This window comes from Xiphophorus couchianus, chromosome 20 (assembly GCF_001444195.1).
Source record: "Xiphophorus couchianus chromosome 20, X_couchianus-1.0, whole genome shotgun sequence".
Classification (NCBI taxonomy): domain Eukaryota; kingdom Metazoa; phylum Chordata; class Actinopteri; order Cyprinodontiformes; family Poeciliidae; genus Xiphophorus; species Xiphophorus couchianus.
The window spans coordinates 20,939,428-20,963,568 of NC_040247.1; the positions used below are offsets into that span (position 1 = coordinate 20,939,428).

Below are 24,141 nucleotides of genomic sequence, written 5' to 3' on the forward strand. Positions count from 1 at the left end.
GAGGACAACTTTTTTGAAAAAGATAATTTATTTATTTTTTCAAAGCCGCTTTATATAAAAAGATATTGCAGCAATGGAAAAGCTTAGGGTATAAATGAAACAGAGCAAAAACCAAAGCAATCACAGAATGCTTCATAAAGGCAACCTTCATCTCTGACACACAATAAATCAGCCTTATACCACAAATGATGCTCCGCACCAAATACAACACAAACAAAAGAAAAAGATGATCACTTAAAAGTGATTTATTGACAGAAGTAATGTGGGGTGATTTTAGCTATGGCAAGCCAAAGGTGGCAAATTCACATGTAAAAAAAAAAATACAAATCTATATATAAACATGTTGTGTATGGACACTGGCTTAACTTTGAATAATAACATAAATGAAAAGAATGGAACAGAAGAAATTTTTCTTCATCAATGTCTCATTAAAAAAATGGACTTTACATATTTATAGCATTACACCATTTTTATCCAAACACTTCCACCACTTGGTTTATGTCCTGGAGATTTGTTCTGTGGAAAAGCCATAAAGACAGACCTGCTCAACTAAAACAACGCAAAGCATCTTGAGTTATGAGGCAGCACCATTCAAGCCATATATCACAATCTTTTTAGTGTTCACAATTAACATATTAGTATATGTCATGTTCTGCATTTCATAGCCAAAGTCATAATATTGATACAATGCATGATGTGTCCAGCACTAAGAGAGAGAGAGAGAAAAAAAGTCATCAAAAGCTATATTGTGTGATTTATCACTGAAGACAATGAAATAGGTATTTCTGCTGCTATTTAACAAAGGAGTACCTAGGTTTTTAGCTTCTTGGGTGGGACTTTTTTAAGTTCTTGGTTCTTTTGATCTTGGGTAGTGTCCTGGTCAGGGTGAGTTTGGGCCACCTGTGACTCCTGGAGCTGTTTAAGGCTGAGAGTTTGCTGCTCCTTCGTGGTTTCTCGTTGGGCCAGACGCAAGAGACGTTTCAGAGTCTTCACCTTTTCCTTCAGGTGGCCATTGGCTTTCTCCAACGTACGCACTTTCTGGGAGAGAGTCCTCACTCGCTCCTCCTCCTCAAACAGAGCTTTCTGAACTGTGGAGCACAACAGCTGAGAAGAGACAGAAAAAAAAAATAGAGTGTTGTTTATTCAAGCTTTCCACCAAAGCAATTTTTTAGTAAAAATAGGGGAAACTCACATGGCATATGTGAATAAATGACAGTAGTGAATAATTGTGACGTGGAAGGAAAGTGACACATAATTCAAGTGGAAAGAAATAAGAACATAGCTTTTGAAGCTGTTTTCAACCAAAAATCAGAAAAATTATTTGTATATTTGAATACTGACCACTTTAATTGTATGTAGGGACACCAATAACATCAATCTCTTCTTTGCAATGCACAGTGTTTCCTCCAGGATATTATTTTGCATCAGAATAACTTTGATTTTTATAAACATTCTGACTAAAATCATGAAGAGACATATTTTTCTTTCCTGCTGGTTGACAACATTAAAATGTGTAGTTGCTACTTTAATAACAAGGTGAAGCTTTGATTAATTAGTAAAAATATGGCAATGCCTTATTTAATGATGTGATTCTGAAATGAAAGATTTTTCTTGATAATGCTGCCATAATATTCCTTTGTTCTGACATGTTTCATGTTCTGTTGTTTGTTGTTTCAATCCACCTGTGTGGGGTGTGTGTGTGTCACCCGTTTTGGGAAGAATAGATTTTGAAATCCACCCTCTGTAACACTCATGTCTCAGCTGTTAATCTGATGTGCTGCTAATCTGACATAATATAAACTTCGGCGACAGCATTTTGGAAGCAAAACCAAACCAGGCCAAAATTTTGGACGCATCTTTAAATTTCTATTTACCATGAGTTCGTAAAACCAGTATCAATTTTATGGATTTTGGTTTAGTGTTACTGATATGTACCATTTGCTCAGTTTGAAGATATTAGTGTTAGTATTAGTAGAGATATTTAGAAGATTTACAAGAGTCATAACTTCAGGGCTAATACAAATAAATTGTGACAATCATGACTAGATCAACTAAACAAAGTTTCTGTTAGTTGATGTCACATGGTTACTTGGAAACTATTGCTAAGACCTGCTAAGGGCTAGGGCCGACCCCATAAAGTCATGAAAAAGAAAACAACTTTTTTGTTACATGTATGATCTAGAACTGCTGTTTGGATATGGCCTATTCTTTGTGTAAGTCACATGAGGGAACACTGCTGACAGGCTCTTTGGGCCCAGAGCCTGTATCAACAGCTCACAAGTCCTCCAGGATATTCCCATGTTTGTATAAGAATGAGCCAAAAAAGGGTTATTTTTGGATGCTTGCAGCTTAAAACAAGGGATTTGGGAAGAGAAACAAAAAACAGTGAAGGGGAACAATGTGAAGGCAATCCTGTTTCTCATGTGTCTTGTGTAAAGTAGTGTGTGGTGAAAGTGAGGAAAAGCCAAATTCAGATGTAGCTGCAGACGAAGATGTGTAAGAAACTCTGTGACTTTTGTGCTTTTGGATCTTCCAGCAGAGTTCGATACTCCTGTCTTGTCTCTCATTCGGAGCACTGAGTGGATATAAAAGGAGTGGCTTTGGATTGGCTCTCTGAGTGATGGAAGGTTTCGTGTTAGTAATGAAAAGTTTGTGTGCTGCCTCTGCCCCTCTTTCTTGCGGTCCTCTTCTGTTTTCCTTACATCAGAGAAAACATGACCTTCTCTTTCATTGCTCTCTCTAGCACCCAAACATCCATGCGTCATCCAGTCCCTGTTGGATTTCTTTGACGATGTCAACGCTTGTTTTAATGATAGTAAAACACGTGATTATATTCAGGCCTAATAAGCAACCTGCCTATTACATTTTGTTTTCTGGAGTCATACATTTGACAGAAAACAGCCAATTTTGGAGTAATTGTGGACTCCGTTGAAATTTGATAAAACAAATCTGTTCTGCAAAAATGTTTCTTCCAGTTAAAGCAAGCAAAGCAAAACTTAAACTAGGTTTATCTAGGCATGACTTGGAGAGAGTAATACATCCCCTCGACTACTGCAATGCACTTTATGCTGGCGTCAGTCAATCATCTCTAGTTCTTCTTCAACTTATTCAAAGTGTTGATGGGGGCATCTTCTTACATGAGCACATCTCACCTGTCCTGGTCTCTTTCTCCTCTGTACCTTTTAGTATCTTCTCACTTTGTATCTTTCTTTGCAAACCTCTAGGAGCTGACCAGTTGCTTTTAGTTGTGGAAGTTTAAAGGAGCTCAACTTTTTCTGTTATGACTCCCAACCTGTGGAACGAACATCAGACAGGCATCTTCTCTTCCTGTGTTTAATTTTGAGACTCTACAAAAGTCTCTTTTAAAACACATCTTTTTTCAATTGTTTCTAATCAGTTGCGAATTGACTTGCTTGTATTATCTGTGTAGTATTTTTGAATCTTTCTTTGTGTTTTGTTTTTCTTTTTTTTTTAATCTATTTTTGTTAGTATGTACAGTACTTTGGCAAACATTCAGTTTTTAAATGAGCTTAATAAATAAATTGGACTCTGGTTAATTTTGATTTCGGACTTGTGCAACTTCACATCAAAAAACAAAAGGCGATGCAGAATCAGATTTTAATGAAAAATTGAGTACTCTTGACTCCATGTGAGCAGACGAGAATAAAGATATGCAAAACTGATTCTTATTATAAAAATACTTCATTGACAACACAGTGAACCAGCTGAGGAAAGTCCCCCTGTTTCATTGGGACACTGTTGTGAGCCGAAATCCAACATGCCCGCGAACCTGAGACAGATGATCCAAAGACCTGGACCCTTCCTGGCTAAAACAAAAAAAATTACCTCCATATGCCTCTGACTGTGTTTCTTAGATTTCCTCTGCAGACTCTAATGCTTCCACATGGGCCAGCGGGACTACCGATGTAAATTCTCTGCCATCAGATAACAACCACTGAAGGTTTTGAGGAAATGTAAAAAAAAATGAGCTGCCGACCCACATCATTGGTTAGAACGTTACTTGTTGTAATATTAGCTGTGCACTCTTTCCATGTGCTTTCACTTTGGTCCCGGAGGACTTTCTTTGAAAGTACAAAACTTTAAAACGGAAAAGAATCACATTTAGACACCAAACAGGGAAAAGCAGAAAGTGTTAAATTTAACAACTTACCAACTTTACGTTTTTTGTGCCCAGAAATGATTTTTACTTGAGGACACACTCAGTCTGAGGTGGAGCACTCCAAGATTATGGCTGTCAGAGTTACTGAAGTTATTCAGATAAAGGTAGCAGCTGCTGCCAGGTAGTAGTTGCCATGTTTCAGTGAGATTTTCGAGACTTCTACTTTAGTTCTTACTGATTTTCTTTAGCCTCCTATACAACATATACGTTTAAACGTTTTTTCTTATGAAAGAATCTGTGGATTATGTATGATTTAAAGATAATCTGATTAGTAGCTACAGAATTGAAGGTTTACTTAGGACTCAGAAGCAACTAATATTTAGTTTTAACCCTGAATGAAACAAACTGTTTTTCGAAATTGTCCAGAGGATATTGATGAAGTAATGTATTGGGAGAGGAGCAGTGAATGTCTGCAGAAAATGGACTTGCCTAGGAAATCTCTGTTTTTTATTCGTCAACAAAGTATCTTTTTTGGCCTGTGTTAGTTTCCATGGTGACCAGCTGTTGTGCTAGCAGATAGATGGCACTGCTTCTATCTGCTTCATATTTCAAGTAAAAAAAGTCTGTACATACTCTGCAACAACCGGGAAACTTGTTCTCTCTTTTGGATAAAAGGGGGGGAAAAAAATGACATCATTCATCTCTCTCAGATTTGGATCCAAAATTCTTGCTATGGATACAGTCAAAAATGAAAAGACAGCATAAGTCTACAAGTGGTTGTGAATGCTTATTTACTACTGCAGGTAAACATGTAATGCTTGTCTGCTTAGCAGTAAATAACTTGTCCTGTTTTTAAGCAGCAAGAGGCACAGTGGTATGGTTGTTTCCAGAAGGTCAGCCCTTATACTTGCCCCACTAACTGCTGTGCTGCCCTGCCTACCTCTCCACACACACTGAAATGTGTCTGTTCTCACTCAGCAAGCTTTGTTTGCTATCTCCTCTCTTTTTAATTGTTTTTCATTGATGTCAGAGATTTAATGAGGGGTAGGAATGTTTATAAGGATCTCCCCCCTGTATTTATAAGGTAAATACAGCATAAAATACCTATAATTTTCTCCTAAATAGTTCAAACAAACCAAAAGTTAAATAGCTCAAGGGCATAGATCTTTCTAAAAACAAATCCAAGTCAGTCAACTGCAGCAGAGCATGTTTCAAAAACTCCAGCCCCCGTAAAAAAATCGGAATCATGCCACAGTAAACCGAAAACAATTGTCTAGCTAATGGCTATTAATGTTGCACTCTAGAGTCCAAAAACAAAACGTCCCAATTTACCATTTAAATCACAGTCAGCTCAAACATTTTCTTATAAGTTGGATCAAGAGTATCTACCAGTTATAGAAGGTAAAGTACCATCATGTTTCTAATTTTGAAGATGATTACTTATCGAAACAATGATCTATTCAAAAGATTTAGCTTTGTATTTATAATCACAACCCTGATCCAAAGGGTAACGGAAATCCATGGCAGATTTCTTTTTGGATGAAAATCCAGAAAATAATTGTAGACAGAGGAAAAACAAGGCCGAACTAAATCTGATATATTAGATGGAGCAAGTTCACTATTTTTATATAATACCATCATTTAAGAAAAGGCACACACTTTTCTACTAAGGGATTACCAGTGATATTTAGATAGGAAAACAACTCCGCTCAATAACATCAGTTTATTGCGAAAAAGAAAGTAGGCATCTCCTTATAGGGTCCTTCTTTTATTAGGTGCAAGGGTTTGTGGGAAGTCTCAAAAGTATTTTATGTGTAGCAGTATATTTGATACTGCAATGAATGCTCTATTCCTGGCTTTAATTCCCTTAATAATTCAGTTATTGACTCTTGTGCTTTTTCAATTTTCCTTCAGACAATAAAGGTTCTCTGTCTTGCCAAGCCTCAAGAAAAGTGCTTCTGGTTTCTCATGCATTAAGAACATTTTGACATGCCAGCTTTTTCCATCCTTTCATTGAAAAAAAAGAGATGTAATGCCTAATCCTTTTTGTGTGCTCCACAATATGTCCAACCTTTGGGTCTTTTAAGAGTAAACGTTTGTGAAACAGTAACAGCTATACCAGAATGGGCTATTTGACCAAATGCCTGAAACAGAAGACTCAAATGACTCTTTCCAAAGTCAAACTTATATACTTAGCTCTTTTGTGTCCACATTAGAGGACACAACAGCAGAGATCAAATTTCAAGACCTTGAGGGCCAACTCCATGTTAGCTCCCAAGTTTTGAAGGAGTAATTCAAAATCAAGCCGTTAGATTTTTTAAAGAGAGGTCTAAGTAAAGTCCCAACTATTCCAGGGCTAGAGTTGAGGCTTAAACCGTTAAGGGACAGGTCAATGTCAAGATAAATCTCTCAGATCTTGACACTCAAGTCTTTAAAGACTTGAGTGCAACTCAAGTCTTTAAAGGGTAAATCCAAGTCTCAAGTTTAAGTCCAAGTCTTACGATTGAACATTGCGTATTTGTGCCATGTAGTTTGTCAAATCCAGAGAAATGCAGTAGGTTATGAATTTGAAAAATGAAGTTCAAGCCAAATACAGTATAGCGCATGGAGATGTAACATCAGTATCACTATCTTTTTCATGTTCAATTCAGTAACAAAACTGTGATTACGTGCTGTGAATTATGGTAAAGAAATCAAACTGTGTTTAATTAGCACACAACATGCTTTACAGATTAAAACCAAAACAAACCTGCCCTCAAATGACTCCATACAATAGCTTCTATCCAGTAGAAATATAGAAATGCATAACGAGCAAAGATATGGTAAGAAAAACCAACAGGCATACACACTATGTTGCATGCCAACAAATCTTTAACATCTAACTGAAGGTTACCTCAGTTAGATGTTATGAAAGTGAAAAACTATGAAAGTGCATTTACATTCATAGACACCTAGTAAAAAAAAGATTAGTGCCTGTTAATGTCAAATTTCTAAATGAATATGTCTAATTTAAAGAGCTAAAAGTGTTTTCATGACAATGCTAGCTTAATCCCAAAAGAGTAAGATGTCGAAGGTAAATTATTTTTATTTTGTTTCAAAATGATTTTTGGTCATTTAATATATGGTTCTGTGTTAAAGACGTCTGAAATCTGCTCATATCAGTCCTTAGTTTACGCATCAAACATACCCTGAAACATGAGAACCTGCAGTCAGTGGCTTACTGACTATGAATGTTTATTTAATACTGCTGATATTAAATAAAAACAGAGGAAGTCAAAAGTTGCTGTTTACTCCTTTTCCTGCCAAGAAACAATAGAATCCAAACCTTCTGCGTGTAACATTACCATGACAAATCATTTGTATATACAACACTTACCCAGAGGGAATTTTTACATGAATATTTACTGATTGGGTCTGCACTTGCTAACTTTTACCGTTTATTATACATAAGATATAGACTGTTTAGGGGAATCAAGTCTTAGAACTTGACTGAGGATCAAATATAGAGTCTTTACCAGGGCAAGCCTAAGTCAAGTCTAGAGTCTCTGCTTTTTGCAACTTGGGTGTAAGCCACAGGCGTAAGTCACCATCTTCAGTGCGTACGTACCCGGCTGTCCTCTTGAGCCTCCCACTCCGGAGTGAAGCTGTGGACTTGAGTTCCAGGTGTGCAGTTGGAGAACTGGAAGAGGCTGGCAAACATGCGGTGGTTCTCTGGAGTGTCGGGGAAGATGGGGTCCTGGAAATTAACTCCATGTGGAATAATGTTGTAGTTTTCATCCATCCTACATGACATAAAGAGCACAAATAGGCTTAATAAAGAAAATAAAAAACAAAGTCAAAGTGTTTGCATGTCTGACTAAATCCAGATGAAAACACAAGTCAATATGAATTTGCTTGTATAGCACATCAAAACAACAGGTGGCGACCAACGTCCAGTACAATTCAATAAAATTTAAGTAATGTGACAACAACAAGGTAGCATACACATGCAGGAATAAAAAAAACTATGATCAAGAGTGTTTTGAGCTCTCGCTAAAACTGAAAGTTCACACAAGTAACCTGCCAATTCATTGCATAGATATACCTGTTAATGTTTAAAAATGGGGGAAGAAAATATAACTATGTAATTTGCTGGCAGACTTTGATTTAATATTATAAAACCCTGAGAAGCATGTGGATGACTCAACCAGTAAATTACAAGGTGAGAGGGATTTATGAAGTGTGTTTCATATCTTCAGGAGGTTTTGTGTTATTCATCTGGATTTCATTTCAAGCCCCTCGGGGAATGTCCACTGCCTAGCCGTCCCTATCAGAGGCTGTGCCGTTAGTATGTTGAAGTAGCAAGGGAGAGCTCATGTTTTCCTTCAGCAGATGATGTCAAAGGTTAGATGTAATCACAGAAACTAAAAGTATTTGGATTTGCAGATTCAGGGTAGAGTATAAAAACCTGAGAAAAAAAGTGAACCCAAAGAACATCAGGTATAGTAACTGATAGTGCATATTGATAATTTTTAGCATTAATGCAATGACGTTTTCTTTAACAGGGAAAGTAGAACTCCAGAGAGAGCAAAAAGTGGGCCAAATGTTTTTCAGCAAACGTATGGATTTAGCAGCACACTCTGTCTATTTTTATGGATCCTGAGGGATGTCCTTCGATGATTTTTTCAGTGTTAGGCTGTGATTTATCCTGTCTAGGGAGCATGTACTCATGATTGACTGGAGAAGCTATTTTTGTTCAAGAAGATGCTTTGGGGGAGAGGAAAAAAAATGCCCCCTGTAGACTTGATAACAGGTCTTCTGTAAGTAACTATTGCTAAACTCAATGGCAGTAATTGAACACATGTTATGGGTCTTATTTTTTTTAGTTATTTGTGCATATGGCAGAACAGTTTTCAGAAAAGGTTAAATTAATCGCAGAAATTCTTAAGAAACAAAAGTGAACACATAAGTGAGAGGATGCAACCGGGTCATGCATGTCAAATTAGGACAGCAAGTCTGCACAATGAAAGTGTTGGAGGCAAACCGCTCCAAACATAACAAATGATGTAGCCTTTTAAACATATGTGGAATAATGCAAAGGGGAAATGAACACCTTCCCCCCCCCCAAAACATTCTTCAGGAGAAACTGATTCATATCACTCCTTCGGGTGCCATAACACTTTACCCCAGATGCATGCATGGTGGTTATTCATTAATAACTCAATATGGCCCATGAATAGAGGATGTAGACACTGTTCACCTTAGAAAGAAGTAGTAGTTGTTGTTTTCGGTGACGCTGTAGGAGAAGCAAGGCAAGTATCCCAGGCCACTGACGTTGAACCTGGAGCCAGCGGGGACCTCCAGCATGCTGCCCCAGGACTGGTCGCACAGCAGCTCGATCTCTGCGGAGAAGAGCAGGTCGGTGTCGTGCTGCCACGGCAGGTAGTTGTACACGCTGTAGGACTCTTTGTGTAGAGCCAGCACCTTGGCAAAGACGATGATCTCCGCCAGCTCAGCGCGGCACGCTTCCGTCTGCGGTCTCCAGTCGTGGGGTAACTGACATCCCCAGCTCCCATCGGTGCCGCCAGCTGCCAAAACAAACCCCAGAATAATCCACATGATGCGACGGAGAGGACACATCTGTCGCTCCGCTGTGCGCATAAAGGCATAAAGGCGCACAAGACTCCGGGTGGATGCAATTAAGTGGGGGGGCAAAAGGTGTTTCACATGTGTTTTCAGTTATGCAAAAATAATTTTTCTCCAGATTTGTTGCAGGATTTTGCAAGATGAAGAAGCCCCGAAGACCGCTCCAGTCAGTGTAATCCTAACTTGTCCGAGCAGAGCTGCAGCCTAACCACGACACCAGCATCCTCTCCAAAAAACTGCCTCTTACCTCTGAGACAAGACGAGAAGCAGCAAGGGAAATAAATTTGTGTGAACTCATTTAATAAAAGTTTCTCTAAATTACTATGTAATAAAAAAAGAGCCTTTACTATTCCCAATAGTCTGACATTATGTAAAAGATAATTCATTTCAACAAATCCTTAGAACAGTTTAAATATTAAACAATTAAAGAGATCAAATTTCACTGGCGCCCTCTGATGGACATCTTGGAGAACGACAGTGTTTGGGTTAATTTCTTTCAGTTTTTAATGAAAAATTTAAGCTTTCATAATAATGACAATCATTTTTTCTTTTTCTTACCGTTAATGTCAATCAAAAAGGAAGGACTCTTAATATGGTCAGTTTTAAGCCTAGTCTTGAAAAGTTAAACGCTCTTAAAAGATTTTGTAACAAAAAGATTCATATAAAACTAAGATGGTGATAGCATATTTGGACATCTTTAAGAAAATGTGCAGTTACAGTCTCGTATCAATTATCATAGTGAAAGATTAAAGAACGATTACATTGATGTAATTACGGTATATACTTAAAAGCTTAAGTATAGGTGATTAAGAATATTTATACTGAATTAAAAATGATCATGTTAAATCTAGTTTCTTTGTACTTTAATTTAACTTATAATTTCATAATACTGAAAATGTGTATTTACCATACTTAGTTGTTTTATTCATATAATTACTCAACTTTACAAAGTTTTTGAGTTTACTTTATTTAATTATATAGTTTTTGTGTGGTTTGCTATTGTTTTCTGCTTTACAGTCTGTGTTTCCTATCACTTTATTTTGGTCTCTTTGAAAAAAGCTCTGTAAATAAAGAAATGGTTAATTTATTATATGCGCCCAGTGTAAAGATTGAGCCGCTTTGCCCCGAACGCGGAAGCTGAGGTGCAAAGAGCCCAACAGTTCAGAGTTTCTCATAAATCCTTTATTGTCACTATTTAAATATCATATTCATTGTTCCAGGTAGGGGAAGCCATGCTTTGCTGCATTTTACAATGAACTTAAGTTTTATATCCAGACTATCAAAGACAGAAAATAGCTATTAAAACAATTGAACTCTGTACTGCTTTGAATGAACAGTTGGGAACCGAAGCCCCGTAGCTTTTTCTTCATCTTGAATATATTTATCTGTATTTGGTTTTTTTCTGGAGGCAGAACAAATGTTTCACTCTGTCGTTGTACAGTGTGTCTGTGATTAAAGTTTTAAAAAAAACATCCCCCCCTCCCCCACACCCAACAGACTTCTTGTGGCTTTGATGTCATAGTGATGTCACTCATCCTGTCTATGACATCACTGGCGGCTGCCTTTGTATTGCCAGATTCCACAGAGAAATTCATTTGCAGTCTGAACCAGAGAGCAAAGATGGAAGAGGATAATTTTGTGTTGACAAAAATAAACAAATTACAGAAGAACCGCAGCAAGCTGCAGGAAGAGAACAAAGAGCTTCAGAAAACCATAGAAAGTCTGAAGATTAAACTAGAGAGACTAAACAGAACGGACAAGACACACAACTGGCATGAGGAAAACAGCTTACTTCTAAAATCAAATGCATTTTACAAAAAACAAATCAGAAAAATTAATCTGGACCTGGAGGAAGAAAATGCAACTATACACCAGCTAAGATGTGATAATGAAGACAAATTAAGAATAAAAGATAAACTGGAAGAGGACCGGAAAAAACAGAGAAACATTGCAGCGGACAAATTAAGAGCAAAAACAGAAAAACTCGAGTGGCTAGAGAGAGAAAATGAAGAGTTAAATAAACAGATTGTATCGCTGAAGATTAAAAATGACAGAATCGAATCCAGACTGGCGGAAAAAAGCAAAGATGTCCAGCAAAGGGAAGAACCAGTCAGGGTAAATATCCAGGAAGAGGAACTATCAGTATGTCAGAAAGTAGGGAGAATTTTTATGCATATGTACGATTCAACGTTGGCGTATTGGGTGCCACCCTCGGTTTTTTTTTAACAGTAAAGGATATTTTGGGTTGCTGGAAACAGGATGTTTGTGGGATAGTGATGCGTTTAAATTAATTACAAATATAAATACTCTTGTTTGCTTTTGGAATTTGTGCCTAGTGAGAGATGCTTGCAGGAAGACATCTAAACGGGTCAAATTGGAAGCTGACACCAGATGGTCTGCAGCAAGAGTGATGACTGACGGATGATTAAGGGTCGAAGTTTATGAACCAGAAACAGAGGAACTGTACATGAGACAGGGATGCACAAGACACCTCCTTGTTCTGTGGGTTCATCAGTTCCTGCATCGTTTCTACAGAAGGAAATAAACAAGAACTCTGAATTTTGCATTCTACATTACGGCAGCTTGCAGGTGCAACACACCTGTGACTCAAGAGAACAGAAGAAGCAGCTGCTATGTGATTAACTCAAGATAACCAAATCCAGGGGTCTCAAACTCCAGGCCTCGAGGGCTGCAGTCCTGCAGTTTTTAGATGTGCCACAGGTACAAAACACTGGATTGAAATGACTTGATGACCTCCTTCTTGTGTAGATCAGTTCTCCAGAGCCTTAATGACCTAATTATTCTGTTCAGGTGTGGTGCAGCAGAGGCACATCTAAAAGTTGCAGGACTGCGGCCCTCGAGAACTGGAGTTTGAGACCCCTGAATAGGCTCTGTAACTAGGACCGCCCTAAGGAAATAAAAAGAAAGTCTCTGGGAGGAGCTGTTTTAGAGCGGGTAGATTGTAACTAAAGCACGCTGCTGTCCGTTCTCATTGCAAGTAAATCTAAAACTCACTTGTCTCTCTCTTCTTTTTCAGTTTGAGAATGCTTAGGTAGATGAACCTGACATTAATTTGGTCCTTCGAAGCCGGATCCCAGGATCCTGAAGGATTCCAGCGGGTGAGACCGAATCCAGAAGGACCGTGCGCACGGCTAAACTCTTCAGAATGAGTTTAGATCTTTTTCCGGGACTGGTATTTGGTTTACCAGCTGGAATCTGACGCTTGACGGGACTCCGTTTACTGAGAGTAAATTGTCTTTTAAAAGAAAAGCGTGAATGAGTTGATGGCGTTCGCGTTAAAAGAAATCCTGTGTAAGAAACGCTGTGAATCCTGGGCTCTAACAGCTGAAACTAAACGGTTTTAACTTTATGCTGTTGTGATAATTGGATGGCGGAGTCCAGCGAGCAGCCGCTTAAATCCGTCTTAAAAGTTTCATTCCGTAAAAAAACAGGGCGGCGGAGTCCTGCGTGAAGACGCTTCAGCTCCGGAACTGAAGTGTGATTGGAGGTATAAACACCTTTAGGTATTTTATCTCATTTAAAGTAGCGGGTTTGGAAGGAGCAAACCAATTGAAGATGCAGAGGCAAGAATCCTCCACTCGTAAGAGTCCAAGAAAGGATTACCACAATCGGTATTTTTAATTGTTATCCACTATAAAAAAGAAACCAGTTTTTAGAACAGCCTAGGTGTTGACAAACTGGTCTAAATTGTTTAAAATGGGTAGAAATAGCAGGAAGTGGAGAGAAGTGTTTCAATATGTGTTCGTTTAATTTCTCTTATAAATGAATTCATTTAAATTGTCCGGAATGGTAGCAAAATAACTGCAGTACTGGAGAATACACAGCAGATGGCGGCATAGCAACCATTGAACGAATTACTGCTTTATATTTCAACAGTAAATGTAAATCAAAAGATTAACAGCAGTGAAAATATTGGGAGTGTGTTGAAGGGCAGGTCCCTGATAAAATACAAAATATCTGAATAAATGGATAGTAAAGAACAGGTAAAAAGGTTAATTAAATACTAAAATAGAACTAAAGGATAAAATAAAAAACTAAAGAAAGAGCCAAGAAATTAAGGAAACAGAAGATTGTGATAACAGTGTGTTGGCAAATAAATAGATGACTAATTGAAACACTAACTAAATAAATACAGGAATAAGTAGATGAATATAATAAATAAAAAAATATCTGAAAACTGGAACAAAAGTCATAAAGGAAAACAAGTAACAGTCAGGAATGTGAAACACAAGAACGGGGAATATGAAAGTTTTTTTAAGAAGGAAAAGGATGAGGAAACTTTAAACAGTTAAAGTTTCATAGAAAGAAAAATAATGATGAAAACTACAGGAATTAATAAACTGAGTAGTAGGTTTGGTAAGTAGGCATATGTGGTGATTTAGAAATAAGGAGAAAGGCAAGGAGCAAGTGAGTCAAAGTAAGAGAATGGAAAGATGATTTGAACAAATATCAAATTAAAATGATCGTTGTGTTCAAGGTTGCTCTCATAGCAGTTTGGAAGAACTTAATAACTGGAAATAGAAAATAGATCTTATAGAGAAACAGCTAAAATGCTTTGCATGGTCCAAAGGATGTTTATAAAAATCTGAGTAATAATTATATAGAATTATAAGAATTAAAATATTAGATAAGAATGTTAATTTTTCTTTGCGCAGATTAAAAAAACAACAAGCTGCAGCTGATTCTGGACATCTTAACATTCTTTTAATAATGAACAAAACTTTATTAAGATAGAGAAATATTAAATCTACAGGACTTACTTTTAATTGATTCAGTGAAACTAAAACTAACTCTCTTGGTAAATAGTAATTGATCAAACAGAGGAACACATAGCCTTCATGGATTTCAAATGCACCATTAGCTCTGCTCCTAAAACTTTTATTTTTATTGCCAATATAAAACAAAAACAAATGTTTGCAGTCCACTTTAAAGAATCCAAAACAGATTACAGTTTCTCTGGCTACAGGATCAATGTACCAATGGGCTCTTTGCACCTGCTGCGCTGACGTCACATCCTCATTCATCCGACACATTATGAGAGTCAAACTGTGTTTGCTGCAGCCAGGGCCGCAACTACATATTTTTGAGGTGGATGCGAACATCATCATTGTAGGCTAGCTTAAGCTAACCTGAATATTTACAACTCTCTTGCTGATACACGGACATTTCTTACCTTCTGTCTTTCAACCACTTTGAAAAGCTTTTCTTCGTCTCTCCAACATCTTTATCCTTCCCCCTCTTCCGTTTTCTGTTTTGGGCCCCGGAGTTTTTTCTGCGCCCCATCTTTAGCTCCCTGTTGTTGAGGCATTACTACAAATTTAAAAGAAAACAAAACGCGCCTCAGCCGCTGCCCACGCTGCCTGTATGGGAGGGGGGCGCCTAATCAGTGCTGTTCCTCTGTTATTGATCATTTCATACACAAACAGCTGTTAAGTACATAAAATGCTGACTATATAAAAAATATTCCCCACATCGTATTTGCGCCCCCTCTAGTGCAGCGCCCCTATGCGTTGCATACACTGCATAGCCACCTTTTGCGCCACTGTGTAACAGCACAATGTAACATGAAGCAACATGAAAATATGACTCACATCGTTAACTAGATCAGTGGTTCTCAAATGGGGGTACGCGTACCCCTGGGGGTACGTGGAGGTACTGCAGGGGGTACGTGAAGCTTTTCAAAATATCTTTAAAAAATCAGTAGGCTCCTCATAATAAGTCTTGGGAAAAATTATTTTGTAAAAAGTTCAATAAAATATAAATGTGTGTTCATGCACTGAATTTTATATTCAGTATTTACAGGGTATTTACAGCACTGTACCTCTTTTTTATTCCAAAAATGTTTTGCCCGTGTCAGGGGGTACTTGACTAAAAATATATTTTTAAGGGGGTACATCACTGAAAAAAGTTTGAGAACCACTGAACTAGATTATTAGTGACCTGCATTTGCTCTGATGAAAGTTTAAATTCTGCTTTAATTTATATAAAAAGGGACTTAAAGTCGTAAAACGAAATTTATTAAAGCTCAATATCTATTTTGTTCAGTTTTAGCTGCGTTATATTTAACAATTCCAAACTTTTTCAAATATTTTTCTCAGAATGGAGAACCTGAAGGAGACTTTTTGAAAAGTTAAATCTGCATTTTGTTAAAATCTGTAACTGTTAGATTAGTATTAATTTATCCCACAATAAATGCCGTTTGTAGATTTTTGATACTTTTATTCTGTTTGTTCAGCACCAAAACCAGCAGTGAAATAAAGGCGTCACAATCAGACTTTATTAAAATAAACGATGGAGTTTTTGATTTTTAGATTCTCTCACTCAGTAACTACAGGAGCGCTCATTTTTTGTCTGTTTTTTAAGGTTTTATCGTTTAAATTTTATCCTAAAGTTAAGAAAAAAAAGTCTGGACTAAGTAGCCAAATGGATTTGATCTGAAACCAAACCAATCGATAAGTTATTGAATAGATATAAATACCATTGTACCAATGAAATCAATTAATCCATCAGTTCCTTATAAACAGAAACAAGTCGGGTCAGAGTTATAAGTTAAAATGTTGGGAAATTATTATTATTATTATTTAAACATCCAATAATCAGCATCAGTTTGTGAATATCTGCAGAGATTGGACGAGGATTAAGACTGAAATCTGTGGTGGGGAATTATGAATTATGATTACACTCCAAACCGATCGGTAGGGTTTAATAAAATGAAATATATAATAATCAGCTGATAGCAAGAAGATGAAAAGGTCAGCTGGAGATAAATGTTGAGAAACAAACTGGAAATTTTAAAATATTCTAAATTAATTTTACATTTAATTTCCTATGTGTGTGTATGTACTGTTTTTCATTATTTAACAGTTGTTTAATCCGAAAGAGAAATGTGATTAAAATCCCATCATTATTCTAAAGAGGAAACAACCTTGAGAAATATGAAAAATTATTTTAAAAGTATATAATTTATAAAGTGGTTTAGTAAGATTAAAAAACCCCACTAAATTTAATTCAACGGTGATGCAAAAAAATTTGATTTATGAATAATAAATGATGAATATTATCTTACAATACATGAGGATGACTCCTTCAGCTCACATCAACACACCAGTCAAGCTAATCCTCTCTCTCACACACACACCCACCCACGCCTGCACACACACAGAGCATCATGATTCCACCCACTTAATTGATTTATCATTGAATCTTTTAAATTTGTAGAACCTTCTAGATGTCGAGGTGAAGATTTTTAAAATAATCCTTCATAATGAAACAGACCCACAGCATGATGGGGCAGAGAGCCCAGCATCGCCGTGGCAACGACCGCAGAGCCACAGGAGCAGAAGAAGAGGCGGTCATGAAGTAGAAGAAGAAGAAAGGATCTGTATTTAGTAAAAAAGAAAAAGTGACAAAAAACAAAACATTTAATATTTAAAAATTACAAAATCAGATGGATAAATTACAGATTTATGTGGAAATATTGGTGTATTTTTGAAGACCAAATTTAAAATACTAAAAACTCAGAGTTGGGTAGCAAGTAGTCAAAATTACTCAATTACATTAACTGCATATTTTGAGCTCCTGTCAAAATCCAAGTTCTGTCACTTTTCATCCTTTATGCTGCTGTTGGCCCCACAATCCAATGTTTACACTCACCTGAAAATGGCTGCAAACTATGGGTCGGTTTTCACCCCAGGTCCTTATGAAGAAGTCGACAGTTTCTTTGAAACTCCGTCATTTATCTGCAAATGAAAACCAAAAGCAACCAGATGGTCAGTTATCAGATAAACCTCAGATAAAGGGAACATCTAAAAAATGAGGAACGTCTCAGCAGAGTGAATATTTAAACTGACAACAGACGTTGAGTTTTTCCACCAAATAAAACAAGAAGTCATGATAGCAGCTCACCGCGGCTGCGTAGTGTCCGTCTCTAGGCAACCGTGACGTTCAGCGTCGGTCCGTAGAGTTCTGGGGGTCCTTTAGTTGCAGCCACGACAATGTAGCTGACCTTAATATTTCCTGTGTATTATTTTGGCCATTATTGTTAAACTTAGTGTTGATTAGTGTATGTCCGTGTCTATCGGACAGTTATATATCGGTTCAATACGGGACGCACATTTAACTGCCAAATATGGGACGACTCCGTATTTTACGGGATGGGTGGCAATCCTATTGCCCTGTTTTGGCAATCCTAAAACAGGGCTAGAATCGCCACTGCGTTTTATTATGTCCTTAATGAAACGGTACCGCGACTGTCACGGTGCTGCAATTAAGTCAGTGTAGTATACGTTTATAACAGGCAGCATGGTGCAAATGGTCTTTCATTTCCATGCGCAGCCCTCAAAATAAAAAAACTTTCGGATACTGAAAAAAATGCATTAGTCCAAGAAAAGTATTTCAAAAATGTAATATTTAACTAATGAATCTTTTTGATGTAAACAAGGGGATTTAAGATATTTGGAATACCTCATTATGGATAGCTGAATCTATTTGGACGAAGACTTTTTCAATTATGAATACTACCACGAGAAGTCGCACTATAAAATGACAAATCAGCCTCACATACCGACTCTCTTTTGGGAGAAGGCGAAGATCGAGAGGGGAGAGAAGAAGAAGAAGAAGCGCTGATCCACGTCACGTGACTGGGAAAAGCATCCTTTTGGTCCATTTTGGATGTTCCCAGGATCTCCCGAGTAATCTAGGAAAATGACCAAACTTCAGTTTTTGAACGTCTTTTTGACTGAGCGTCTCATGCTTGCCGCACAGGAGATTTACAAGTCTGTCGAGGACACGATTTTGGAGTACCAGGAGGAGATCGCGATCAGGGAGAGGGAGAACGACCATCTGAGACGGAGGCTCCGAGACGCTGGGATAGAGATATGGCCAGGTTAGCTATTTTAAGGAGCTAACGGGGAAACGGCTTGCGACGTTGCCACCAAGTCCTGCTAAAGCTGGACTTATTCAGACTGGGGGCGAGGGGGAAGTATTTGGAACAAAATGTCTAATTTATTAATACAATGCTGAAGAATATCCTTGCAGAACTGTTGTGGAAATCTCAGTGTTGTTAGCTGCTGCTGAGAAGCGGCTAACATGTTAGCGACCTTTGTTCGTTAGCCAGTCAGCTAGCAGACATCCAGTTTAGACCTGACCTGAGTATAATTTAACTCTTCCTTTGCACTTTAACAGTTTATTTTAAATAACCCTGCGTTATTTCGGCAGGGACACACAGCAACTGACAGTAGCTAGAAAAATGTTTCGAGACCTTCATTAGATTTTTTTTGGAACATAACAGTACATGCATCAATAGAAATGATTAGCTGTGCCTTTATTTCTCTTTTTTTGTTTGTTGTCTTCATATGTTTGCTCACTCACGGAAGTACTTTGTATAGAACATGCTAATAAAAACATCGTAAATAAAAAACCGCAACAAAGAATATTCAGGCTTGAAACAAAAAGACACTAAGCTTTTTTAATTTATTTTGATCTAAAGATACGTTGTTGAATCTTAGTAGTAAATCTCAGATAAGTTCCAATTTAAATTCTGGACCTTGTGTGGGATAATTAATCACATTATCACTTTAATCAGGTGATTTGAGGTATGACTTCCCACTCTGCTTTATTTTGTTCTGTTTTACCTTGATAAAAAAATCTTTTAAAAGTAGGAATTATTACAAGATCATCCTAAAATGGGAATGATTTTGTAATACAAATTGCAGAAAATGGATATATATGTTTAGTGCAGGATATATATGTTTATTTTCAATATTATATTTGATGCTTACAGTTTCTAAGAAAGACAAATAACAGAATAGTTTTTTTTATTTTCCGAGGAAAAAAGAAAAAAACGTATTTTATAATTTTTAAGTGTTTTCAGTTAATGAAATTAGTTTTCTAAAACGGTCCAAAGTCACAGACCTGTTGATGCATTGCTTAAAATCTACAAATGCAATGAAATCTTCAAGGTTACGAGAAAAGCACTGTGCTTTCTCAAAGTTACAAAAAGCAGACTTTACCTGCCGTTTGTCACATTGTAGTGTTTTAGATCATTAAACTAATTTCAGTTCCAAAGATAACCAACCAGTTATTTCCAAAATAACTGGTTGGACCACCAATGGGAATAAGAAGTGCCCACAAGTCTTTGTGCTAACTGACTGTACTGTTATATTGCTGTGGAGGTATTTATTCTGACTGGTTTCTCTTGAGACTTTGAAATTAATTAAAAGTCTCTTTGAATTAACTTCCCTTGCCTCCATGTGACATGTTCTTGGTTGCATGGCTTTTTTTTCCCCGTCCTTTCCACTTCTTGCCTCTTTCCTTTCAGATCGCTCGTCCATGGCGCTGTTGGAGGAAGAGGACAGTGAGCATCCCCGTCGAGAGTGGAGTCCAAGTATGGGACATCAAGAGCGTATTCCCATTCAGATCAAAGACAAACGAGACATGCGGCCCAACCAGGGAGAAGATCAGCTTCGAGGACATGGCTCCTGCAGCAGAGCGGAAAATATGTTCACCCCCACACGTGTAGCGAACGAGTACCCTCAGGAGGGTCCCCACACATCCAATCTTCCTCAGAGTCAGGGCGTGGAGAACAGGGAGAGAGACCCTGCATCTCGCAACCCATCGAGGCACGTGAAGGGCGAGAGCGGCGGCTGTCACAGAGGTGCTGCATCATCCAGCAGCGGTGCCCAGCCGCTTGCACCAGTCAACCCAAACTGCTCAAATGAGAACAACATTGACATTATTGGTGTTGAGAACGGTGGACAGATGGGCAGCGCCAAAGGAGGGGTGACTGACCCTAACCGAGGACAAATCCCTCTCATGAGGAACCAAGGGGCCAATGGCATGGAATGCCCCCATCAAAAATCTCCCTTGCAGGGCCACACGTCGTCGTTCTGTTGCAAAGTCTGCGGCGAGGCATTCAGTCACATCGGACACCTTCACGTCCACGTGCAAGTGCACACTCGAGAAAAACCTTACCGCTGCGGAGTGTGCGGAAAATGCTGCAGCTCCTCCGGCAGACTTCAGGAGCACCAGCGGAGCCACACGGGAGAAAAACCCTTTCGCTGCCAGATTTGTGGGAAGGGCTTCACTCAGATGGCTCATCTGAAGGTCCACATGAGGATCCACACCGGAGAGAAGCCGTACAGCTGCCCCGTGTGCGGCAAGTGCTTTAGCCGCTCTGACAAAATCAAAAGGCACCTTCAGACACACAGTCGGGAGGGGACCTACTTCTCGGGGCAGTAATGGAAGTGGTTCAGTTTGGCTGTCGTTGTTGTGGGAAAGTTTTCAATATAAAGCTACAATTGCTGCCAGTGACGAGGCATTTCTTCCTACTTCTAAGAACGTAGAAGTTCTGCTTCTGTAAAGAACACTTTTTAACCAAACCTGTAATTTCTCACTTCCTTTATATAGTTTGTATTAGCCAGCTTAGTACGTTCTTTACAGTGTTTTGTATTTATCATTACGTATTATTAAAGTAGACACAATTTGAATTATTAGCGGAACTTTTCAGGATTATGTAGTGTTTTTCCAGCCTTATAATTAGCATAGAGTCTTCCACACAAGCCTTGGAACGGGGATGTATCAAGAATGGTCAGCACATTCAGTGTATCACCAGGTGGTCACTATGTCCATGTGGCTGGAGCTGCAGACTACACATTTTCTTTGTGGTCATTCTTTTTGTTGGTTTTAAAATTAAGATTAAGCACAATTCTTAGTAATTTTTTAAAACGTGTGTATCATGAAGCATAATCAATAAGTTATGTTGAACGTAACTCCACAGTATTCAGTGTCATTTTCTCAGTTGGACTTAGTTCCAATTTTAATGTTTAGGAGATTTAAGTTTTGTCACACCAGCGTGATCTTGGGAACTTGGTTAAAGTGGATGGGAGTGCTGAAAGATTTCACACCTCTATCTGGTTTGGTTCATTTTCACACAGAAAGCAGACCAAACAACTTCATGCAGCAGCTAGTGAGGCGCCAACACAAGAAGCTGCGTGTGTGTATGGCAAACCACTTTACATTCAATAAAAAAACCCAAACCCTCTTATCTCCAGTTTTCATTTGCGTTACAGACACTCTAATTTTAATTCTAGGTATGAAGAATGATGCAGCTACAAAACTAACACATGAATGGAAAATATTCTCATTTTGTCAAAATTAACAAAATGCTTCATTATTTCAAAGGTTAAAAACCTTGAAATAATGGAAAAGACAACTGATTATGGAGTTGATACAACGTTGGAGATTGTTGTATCTCTAACGTCTGGCTTGAGTTTCAAGTTTTGCAGAACTTACAGCTTTGATCCCCGTTAATCCTGTCTTTCTTCTGTCTCTTTAGTGCTGTTGCATTCTTACAGAGCAAATCACTGCTATCTCACGGGATTAGTGTCAAATCTAACGTGAGACTTCACCAATAAAATAATGTGATATTGTGTGGAATGCCACTTGTTCTAACCCACTATTATTTTAGGAATGTATGGCGTGTTTTTTCTTTCATTCATAGCATCTGCTGTGGTATCTTTGCTTGCAGATGCACAAATGAAGTTGAACCATACAGTATTAACAGAACCACTTATCTAGCAGTGCTAAGCAGGGTAAAAGCTTATGCGCACCAGTGTTTCCACAATGTGTGAAGTTTTTGGTTTTTATATATACTTTTTTCATTTTCACATGAAAGCTGGATTGTTATGAAATAAAAGTACTTTCCTTTTACATTTCTGGGCCATTGTTTTCCGCCACAGAATTAAGGCTGCATGTATATCAAGAGGTTGCATTATAGAGTGATATGTCATTATAAAAATAATGACATTTGTTTTTGTTTGATCCTGCAATAAGCACAAACTGATTTGTACTGCAGAATTTTGCTAAAAGATCAACCAACTCAGACTTGAACATGAATAGAGGTTGTCACCAGCAGAGTATACCAGAGCCTTGTTGGTCGCTTATCTCCCCCTGTGTGCAACAAATCAATAAATAGTTGCTAGTTTTTCACAACTGGCCAGTAGCTCATCACATGCCGTCTTCCTAGGGGGATCTTAGCTCCCCAGCCCATACCCTGTACAGTGTTTTACCAATTAAATGTTATTTTCAAATAAAGTAATATTTGACCATTTACTGTGAGTTTCTTGCATTATTTTAAGGAGTCCCAAATCAGCTTATCCTTGCAAATAGAGTGTCTTTTGAAAGAGTTTATAGCTACAGAGAGTGTTAAGATTTCCCACCTCAATAAAAGATGTATCAAATATAAAACCATTGTGGTGTGCATACGGTGCCTTGCAAAAATATTTATACATCGTTGTATACTTTATCACATTCCAACTACAGCATTTGATTGTACTGAAGAGAGTTTAGTGCATTTTTGTTCAGTCTCCCTGAGTCAATACTTTGTAGGATCAGATTTTGCTGCCATTAGTGCTACAAGACTTTTGGGGTGTCTCAAAATGTTCCGATTTTGCCCTTTCTTTGCAAAATAGCTCACTGAGAAGCAATGATAAAATTGGGTACCAGTGCAAATCGAATTGCAAATTTGAAGACTTCTGGAAACATTTGATTGTGGTGGATTTGCTGTACGTGGATTGCAATAAAAGTGACTGACTACAAAATAGTTTAGAAAAAAAAGGACTTCTATTACACAGGTAGGCATTGCTTTCTGACAGTTTGCCAGATAAAATCATTGTAAAACACATTAACATTTTGCGGTCTCCATGACAAAAACATAAAAAAGTTAAATCAAGATGAATATTTTCAAAAGGTATTTTTACCCTGCAATGTATAATCATCACTATTGCTCCTATTCAGCTTTCCCTAAAATAAGACAAAAAGTTGCTGCAGTAAAGAGCAATAGTTAATTTCGTCATACTCAATATAGATCTGCAAAAGTCCTCAGCTACTCTTAGTGATTTGCTCCAAATGATTATGCAGTAACATGTTTACGACTCTTGGGGGCACACTTACCACTTTAATTTAAGAAAACTTGACAGCAATTTTTCAAAGTAAAAACAAAAAAAGACATGAACTATAATCAAATCATGTGAATAAATAATACTGATATCCATGGCTTCTTCTACACTCCCAATGCCAAGGCCATCAGCTGTCATTTAAAAAGAGACTTGGTGCATATCTCATTTGTGAATAAATACCCTTTCTTGTGATGTTTATCAAAGTCAGAATAACATTTCACCTGGTTTCAACCCTGCAGACGTGTCTGCAGCCACTATAAATATAAGGACATTGTTCTGAACGCTGGCCTCCACTAAAATGCCACATCTTGTAAAGGTGCCAGCAGGAGACAGATTGGGAACACAGCAGTAATGACACAGTGCCAGGAGAGAGAGGGACACTAAGCTACAGTGATTTCTTACATCATATTGGCTCACGAT

The 24,141-nt window shown here is 37.8% G+C and overlaps 2 protein-coding genes and 1 long non-coding RNA gene across 3 annotated transcripts; 1 reads left to right on the forward strand and 2 right to left on the reverse strand.

Annotated features, from left to right (window-relative positions):
• Positions 1-6: 6 nt before the first annotated feature.
• On the reverse strand, positions 7-10,015 carry ccdc3b (coiled-coil domain containing 3b). Its single transcript, XM_028003804.1, has 4 exons — positions 9,360-10,015; positions 7,728-7,902; positions 811-1,104; positions 7-706 (listed from the first exon to the last, which is right to left on the reverse strand). The coding sequence occupies exons 1-3, from the start codon at positions 9,758-9,760 to the stop codon at positions 811-813; spliced, it is 870 nt and encodes a 289-aa protein (XP_027859605.1). The 5' UTR covers positions 9,761-10,015; the 3' UTR covers positions 7-706.
• Positions 10,016-16,948: 6,933 nt separating this feature from the next.
• Positions 16,949-18,124, reverse strand: LOC114136011 (uncharacterized). Its single transcript, XR_003593719.1, has 3 exons — positions 17,672-18,124; positions 17,420-17,505; positions 16,949-17,145 (listed from the first exon to the last, which is right to left on the reverse strand). It is a non-coding gene; the product is annotated as an uncharacterized LOC114136011 (long non-coding RNA).
• A 205-nt stretch (positions 18,125-18,329) lies between these two features.
• Positions 18,330-22,876, forward strand: LOC114136010 (zinc finger protein 214-like). Its single transcript, XM_028003765.1, has 2 exons — positions 18,330-18,650; positions 20,085-22,876. The coding sequence occupies exons 1-2, from the start codon at positions 18,470-18,472 to the stop codon at positions 21,002-21,004; spliced, it is 1,101 nt and encodes a 366-aa protein (XP_027859566.1). The 5' UTR covers positions 18,330-18,469; the 3' UTR covers positions 21,005-22,876.
• Positions 22,877-24,141: the final 1,265 nt, after the last annotated feature.